This window comes from Chinchilla lanigera, unplaced genomic scaffold (assembly GCF_000276665.1).
Source record: "Chinchilla lanigera isolate Chin_1 unplaced genomic scaffold, ChiLan1.0 scaffold00094, whole genome shotgun sequence".
Classification (NCBI taxonomy): domain Eukaryota; kingdom Metazoa; phylum Chordata; class Mammalia; order Rodentia; family Chinchillidae; genus Chinchilla; species Chinchilla lanigera.
In genome coordinates this window covers 7802704-7810251 of record NW_004955495.1, presented here as the reverse complement: position 1 = coordinate 7810251, position 7548 = coordinate 7802704, and the positions used below count along the sequence as shown (strand labels likewise).

At 56.1% G+C, this 7548-nt stretch overlaps 2 protein-coding genes across 3 annotated transcripts in view; both read right to left on the bottom strand.

The window, feature by feature from the left end:
* The window catches only part of Wiz (widely interspaced zinc finger motifs), a gene marked incomplete in the record, with an annotated part of 24764 nt that extends 24657 nt beyond the window's left edge, over positions 1-107 (bottom strand). Inside the window, 1 exon segment of the mRNA XM_013505122.1 lies at positions 1-107.
* Positions 108-1577: 1470 nt separating this feature from the next.
* Rasal3 (RAS protein activator like 3) overlaps positions 1578-7548 on the bottom strand; it is a gene marked incomplete in the record, with an annotated part of 13056 nt that continues 7085 nt past the window's right edge. For both annotated transcript variants that reach the window (XM_013505123.1, XM_013505124.1), the window contains 10 exon segments: positions 1578-1884; positions 1986-2049; positions 2621-2778; positions 3195-3573; positions 4821-4936; positions 5039-5240; positions 5321-5557; positions 6488-6632; positions 6884-7028; positions 7356-7548. In XM_013505123.1, the coding sequence (XP_013360577.1) occupies positions 1741-1884; positions 1986-2049; positions 2621-2778; positions 3195-3573; positions 4821-4936; positions 5039-5240; positions 5321-5557; positions 6488-6632; positions 6884-7028; positions 7356-7548 (1783 nt within the window).

Sequence of the window (7548 nt, the reverse complement as noted above, 5' to 3'; positions counted from 1 at the left end):
GTGCGGCTGTTGCTGCCGCTACCGCCGCTGTCGCTCCCGGTGCCGGTGCCGCGGCCTCCGCAGCTGCCGCCGCCTCCACCGCTCGGGGGACATTGTCCCTTTAAATCGCTCCCCCGGCCGCCCCGCCCCCCCGGCGCGCCGCCGTGACCTCAGCGCGACAGCCCCGCCGCGCCGCCATGATGGGGAGGTCTCCCCCCCCCAACTCGGGGGCAGCCAGCGGGCGCACCGCCATGTTGGGAGTGGCCAAGCGGGTCACCCTTAAAGGGCCCGCTCGACGGGGTAGGGGCTGTTACCATGACAACACTGTGGTCCTCCCACCCCTAATGGCTCCATCACTCCACTGGTTCTTCCAATGCTAGCCTCCCTAATAGTACCAAAACAGTGGGAAAGGGGCTGAGAAGTTACTACTTGGGTCATTCATAGGTCATCGAGGACTCCTCTCACTCAGTCCTTAGCTTCTAGTCACTTGCGCACTATCATCTATCTTCCAACCACAAGCCCACTCTGTCCTTCCCCATCATTCACATTAGACTTCATCACACAAACTTGTTGCCTTCTCTCATCTACCACCCATCTATCTTCCACCCATTCATCCACATGCTCAATCAGTCAACTGCTCATCTACCCATCCAATCTATCAGCCACCTACGCATCCACCCCTCCAACCACCCATCAATCCATCCAAACACCCATTCAATCCACCCATCCCTGTCCTATCTACCTGCCCATCACTCCAACCCGGGTAAATACCTGTTTACCCATACAACCAAGCAAGCATCCCACCATCCCTACATACATCCTTCCACCCAGCTACCCATACATCCATCTATCAATTGCACACTTCTTTGTCCTTTCCACCTGAGGATGGAGGTCTTGTTTGTCTGGTTCATTATTGTTTCTCCATGACCCAGCTCTGAATCTTAGAAGACTGCAAACATATGCATGACTATATCTATCTATCCACTCCATTTAAATATTACCCCATTTAAATATTTCCTACTGTGAGCCAGGCCTTTCCTAGGCAGACATATCCATCCTGGTTAGCCCCCTACCCAACTACTCATCAGATCAAACATCAAACAAATGCTAACCTATTCACTGTCTATTGTCCCGCCCACCATGCCCCATGATTCAAATGTCTACTCATTTATTCAGACGTTTTCCAACAGAGCTCAGTCATCTTGATATGTACTCACTCATCATTCATCTGCTTCCTAGACTTGTGCCTTTCCTCCCTGCCATGAGGGAGCATACCGGGTATTAGGGGTCTAGGTAGTCTCTCATCTGGAGCCTGGCAGGTGACAGGTGGGTAGTGGGATCCAGGCTTCACTGAGAAGCAGGTGCTGTCCATGAATTCCTTTTATTGAATGCCTTTAACTAAGGGTCTTCTACTGTGTAGGAAACGTTGGATGCACTTTACAGATGAGGCAGTGCAAGCTGTAGAGAGGGATGCCCTAAAGGCACACAGCTGGTGAGAATCTGCTTACATTTCCCTCATAGTAGGGGAGAATTTGGAAGAGCTAAACGAGGGTTAGAGAGAGAGCTCTCATTAGTAATACTTAGGGGCAAAGAAACTGCCAGTTATACTGAAATCAAGATTTTACTGCACAACTTCACAGGACCAGAATGGTTGGCACCCACAGCTACACACTCTGCCTTAGGCCTGCTTGGTCTAAGGCAGAGTCAGACCCTTCCCCAAGACAGCTGTGCTCCTGGGGCACATGGGGTGGGATGGGCCGCTCAGGTGGTATCTCCATTGACGCAGGGTGCTTGGAGCGGCGGGGACTGGCTTCCAGGCCCCGGCGTCCTCAGAAGGAGTTGTAGGCTCTGGACTGAACCCTTCAGCTGGGTCTGAGTGTGCTCCATCTTAGTCAGGCGGCACTCCTGGGGAGGCAGTGGAGGTGGGTTGGGAGCCAGGGAAGGCTGCCCCCAGCCCTTGCTCCCCCACCTCCCACCCCTGCCTAGGGCTTCAGCCAGAGCCTCACCAGACTTTTCAACCTACGGCTTTCACCACTTGGAAGACTACCCTCTGGATCCAGCTCCGAGGTGCTGTGGGGGTCAGAGAAAAGGAGGTAGAGTCAGAGGTTGGAGTACTTTCCAGGTCTGAGTTGGACAGGCAGGGATCCAGAGGGTAGGGCTTGGAGTGGAGGGCGGGCCTAAATAAATCTGTACAAAGATCGGATCAGAGCCTGGCATGTTTACAGGGACGCTTATAAGCCTGTAATCACAGCACTTGGGAGGCTGAGGCAGGAGGATCACTGAAATGTCAAGGCCAGTCTGGGCTACCTAGTGAGACCATCGAGACCCTGTCTCAACCCTCCCCTTCCCAAAAAGAAAAACAATCTTTAAACCCTTAGGGGCGGAGTTTGGCCAGTCCTGAGAGGGGTCCTGACTGGGGAGGGGAGCACCTGCCCTGAGATGTACCTGTTGGCACAGCCTGGGGCTGATTGAAGGGTTAAAGCCTGAGGAGGTGAGCCCATCTGTGGGGAGTACTGTCTGGGCCAAGACTGGGACTCTGGGGTGGGGCCTGTCGAGGGGGTGTGGTCATTCCAGGCGAGTCCTGGACAAATCTCATTGGTGCGGGCCAGCGTGGGGGCGGAGCTAGTGGGGAGAGGCTCACCCCGCGCGGAGCCTGGTGTCCAGCTCCTGCAGCTGTCCCCTCAGCTTCTCCTGCTGCTCTGTCAGGGCCCGGATGTGAGTGCTCAGCGACTCCACCAGGCGGGACAGCGCTTTCTGCTCCTCGCGCAGCGCGGCCACTTCACCCTGCAGTTCTGCCAGCTGGGGGCACACAGCTGCTGTCACTGCGCTGGAAGTCTGTCCCTTCCAGTTCCCAGAGACCCCGACTTCCCAGTCCTCAACAGTTGGCTTTTCCACCGCCTTGCTGGGGTGGGGAACATCGCTCCCGTGGTATGAATGAGGAAACTGAAGTTCAAAGACTATACCCAGGGTCACGCAGCTCGGTGAGCTCGGTGTTTGAACCCAGTTTTTGCTTTTTTGAGACAGGGTCTCACTATGTAATCCAGGTTGGCCCCGAACTCGTGGCGATCCTCTTCCTGGGACGACAGGCATGCGCCACCACGCCCAGCTTGAATCCAGTTTTACCTGGCCCTCGGTCCTTCCTCAGTCTCGTTCCTCTGGGCTCCCAGCCCCCCTCCTACCCCCAACTCTGGGCACGCACCTGGGCCAGACCTTACCTTGCCCACAGGTCGGTGTGTGCCTGACGCCTGGTTTCGGTCCCGCGGCTGGTCTAGCTGGCGCTGCCAGGGCACCGATGGCTTTCGAGGCAGCGAGGCAGAGACTCCGGTCCAGGGCCGGCCGCGGGCCGGGTGGCCGGATCGGATGGCGCCTTTAGGGCGCGATTGGGGCCCCAGGGATGCGCGGCGTCGGGTGGCAGGGACGCTCTGAGTTCGCTGCACCGGCCGGGCCCGCCGCGGGGGTCGCTCCTCCTCCGCCTGCCGCCGGGCCCAGCTCCCTGCGCCTTGAAAGGTGCGCAGAGACTGGCTCTTGATGAGAGGAGTGTGTTTGGAGAGGTCCCGGGGTGCCAGGAAGCCGGGCTTTTCCCTTGAGGAGAAGCTGGGGGAGGAATAGGAACTCTCTGATCCTCAACTGGTCCCCAGATGACCCAAGCCCGCCCCTTGATCCTGATGGGATCGTGTTTTGACCTACAACCCTGATGAGACCCCGTTCTTGACTTCTAACTACTATATCATCCTTTCTATGACCCTTGACCCCAGTGTAGCCTTTGCTCCCTCTCCAGTTGTGTACTTGACTTCTGACACAACGTGACCCTTGACCTGATTCTTTCTATAACCTTTTTCTCTTGTCTGGTTTTTTTTTTTTTTTGGCTTTTTGAGACAGGGTCTTACTGTGCAGTTCAGGCTGGCTCACTTTGTAGCCCAGGCTGGCCTCAAACTCCCAATGATCCTCCTGCTTCAGCCTCCTGAGTGCTGGGATTACAGGTGTGCGCCACCACGCCCAGCACTCCAGTCTGATTTTGGACTTGATCTCAAGGTCAGTCTCTTCCTTCCCAATCTGACCCATTCTGTCCAATGTCTGACCATAAATTGACCCTGTGTCCCTGCACCCTGACAGAATATGGTTCCTTGCCAGGTATGGTGGCACATGTTTGTAATATCAGCACTTGGGAGGCTGAGGCAGGAGGATCATGGTGAGTTAGTTCAAGGACAGCCTGCACTACACAGTGAGGCCTAGTCTCAATATATATATATTCTGACCCCATATATGAAAATATGACCCTGCCCTCAATGCTTGATCCCTATCTTTTTTATTTTTTTTTTTTTTTTTTGTTTTTCTTCCGGTACCAGGAATCAAACTCACCACCTTGCACTTGCCAGGCAGGCGCTTTGCCGCTGAGCTAAATTCCCAGCCCCTTGATCCCTATCTTAAGTCTGACCTCTGTTTACCATGTAAGCCTGCTCCTGATGCTTGAGGACTGCCATATAACATCTGATCACAATCAGACCCCTAATTTGACCCCATCTCCAAACCTCTGACTGAAATACAACCTGCATCTCTGATGGCAAGCTTACTTTCTCTCTCTGACCCCAAGGGTGACCTCTCCCTAATCTCTGACAGGACTCAATGTGACTCTGGGACTGTCTGCCCTTGGACTATATTATAAGCAATTCCCTGCCTCCTCATACAACCCAGCTTCTGACCCCGGCCCTACACTGTTTCTGACAATGCCTCCAACGTGATCCTGTCCCTGATTCCTGACACAGTCCATTTTCAACTCTGACCCCAGCTTGAACCCCACCCCTGTTCCCACCCACCAGAACTTGCCTCAGACTTGAAGTTACCTGGTGTGGCCTCCCTCCTGTGGCGGGAGACTCATTGGCACGGACACAGGTACCGGTCGTCCTTCCTCAATGGCTTGTAGGATGGTGGGCAGCGGTTCCAAGCTGTCACGGGTTGCCTAGTAACACATGCAAGGGGAATGTGAGGGCCTCTGGGGCCAGAGGCTCCCGGCCTTCTTGCCTCCCTACCCCACGTCCAGGGCTGTGTGGTCAGGTCACACCTGGTCAAGCTCAGCAAAGACTGTGCAGAGCTGGGCATGCAGGACAGCCAATTGGAGGGCCAGGTCGCTGCTGCCCTGGTAACCCCTGGGTGCGGCATCCACATCTATCATGGCCACCTGGTCCAGGAAGTGTTGCATGGCTGGTCCATGATCCTCCAGAAAGCTATTCATAAAGCCCATGTAGGCTTCCTTCTCACCAAACCTGGGTTGGGCCAGAATGGAGCAATGAGTCAGGTCAGGCACCTGCCACCCCACACCCCTAGCATGGCCCCCAACACCTACGGGGCACGGTTGGCGAGGTTCTGGATGACTTTGGCGATCAGCGTGAGGGTGCGGGCGGGGTTTGGTGCTGGGTGTTCTGGTGCCAGGCCAAAGAGGCTGGGTGCCAGGATGGCAGGGCACAGGAGCCGCAGGAAGAGGGAGGCGCACACCAGTCGAGGGCCCAGAGCCTCAGAGCCTCGTGCTTTGCATGCTTCTCGCCAGCCTGAGAACACAGCGCCCAGCTCTGCCGGGAACCAACTGGGGCAGAAGAGGCAGTGGTCAGAGGAGGGAGCTACGGACAGAAGATCATGATGGTCAAGGTCATGAGGTCTGGGGTCAAACATGCAGGAATCATTACATGGCTCATCAACGACCTGCCATGAAGCTATGTATTAAGTCCAAGTAGGTTTCTTATTGAACCTGGGGTCTGAGTTCCAGGATCGGGACATCTGGAGTAAGACGCTTGGACATCTTGAGGATGTGGGTGGGTACCTGCTGGGTCAGGACTTACAGTGTAGTTATTAGGGCAGCTTCTAGAGTCAGCACTCTTCTATTTGGGCTTACATACAAGGTCACATGGGGACAGAGGTCATGAGATTGGGGTGTAGCTGTACTTGGATATGAGGCTGGGGTGCCAGAGCACATATGAAGTAGGATGAGGCTGGGGTCACAGGGTCATCTAGAGTCAGAAGTCATGGGATTGGCATGCAAATTAACCTAGGATCGGAAGTCCAGGGATTGGAATCCCAGGTGACTTGTGATCAATTTCATTGGATTTGGAGTACAGGGTCCTTTAAGGTCAGAGGTCATGGGATCAAGGGTACGCGTCATCTGGAAGCACAGGTTATAGGACTGAAGTCTTAACTGACTACAGGAAAGTGGTAAGGAATTGGGGTTGGGATAACTCGGGGTGAGAGGATGAGGAACTGGATCCCACATTAACTGGGGTCAGGCGGCACGGCTTTGGGGACAGGGTTACCAGGCACAGGACACTCAGCTAGACTTCACTTTCATATAAACTATTAATACATTTTTTAGTATACGTATGTCCCAAAGAGTGAATCATATTTAACTGAGCGTCACGTGTTTTATCTGGCAACGTGGACTGGGAGGTCACTGTGCCAGTGGTTAGCAGAGTGGCTGAGGGGCGGGGCAGGGTGGTTCAGGCGCTGGGCCCCTCATTCTCACTCGTAGGAGTGGACGATGGTTTCAAAGACCTCCTCACAGCTGTTCCGAAGTCTGGCTTGGTGCTCTGGCAGCTCTGGGGCTGGGCACTTGCTGGGGTCCACCTCACAGTCTTCGGTGGAGGCGCAGAGACGTCCTACAATCTGCCCTGCAGCCCAGCGTAGCCGGTGTTCAGAGTCATGGTAACCAAAACCCACCACGCCCAGCCTCCAACTCTATCTCCAACTTATTCCCAAGGCCCCTAACATTTTAAGAAGTTTCTAATTACCCCCGCCCCCAGGACTCTAAAAGCACCACCTGCTACCAGGACCCAGGTTACCCAAGGCACCCTAAAACGCGTCTGGGATCCCCTGTCCCACCCAGCAGGAATCTGACACCAGCCCCCACCCCTAAGCTTACCCAGGGTCTCCTGGAGGTAATCCTGCGCCACCAGCTTCATGTACTCGTCAATGGCCTTGGTGGCTAAAGTGTTTTCTCGGAACAGCAGCGCCTCGCGGCCTCCACAGCGAGCCAGCTCCGCGGTGCCCAGGTCTGTCACCAATGCCTGGTTAGGGCAGGGGTCACACTGCGGGCTTAGGCCATCCTTCACACCTGGCGCACAGGCTCGGCCTCTCCTTGCTGATTCTCCAACCTGGCTCTCCGGGCTGAGACTCAACAGAGGCCGGAACCTCCACCTCTCACAACGAAGCAAGCGGTCGGCTGGGAGGCTCAACTCGAGCCCCGCCCCGTGCCGCTAAAGTTCAAACCCCGCCCCTCGCAGGTGTTGCTCAGGCCCTGCCTCCAGGTAGCCCCGCCTTTCGCAGGTAGAGCTCGGGTGCCACCTTCCACTCCCTCCCGGGTTTCCCCGGGTCGGTGCGCTCCCACGCCTCACCTGCGCCCGGCCGGTGGCTTGCAGCACGCGCACCATGGCGGCCGCCAGCTCCTCCTTGGCCTGGGCGGGCAGCGCGGGCTCCAGCGCCCCACAGAGGCGCGCGTAGTGGAAGGTGAGGAACTCCGCCAGCTCCTTGTAGCGCTCCGACTGCAGCACCCGCAGGCGACGCGCCCGCACCCGCGCCCGCAGCGCC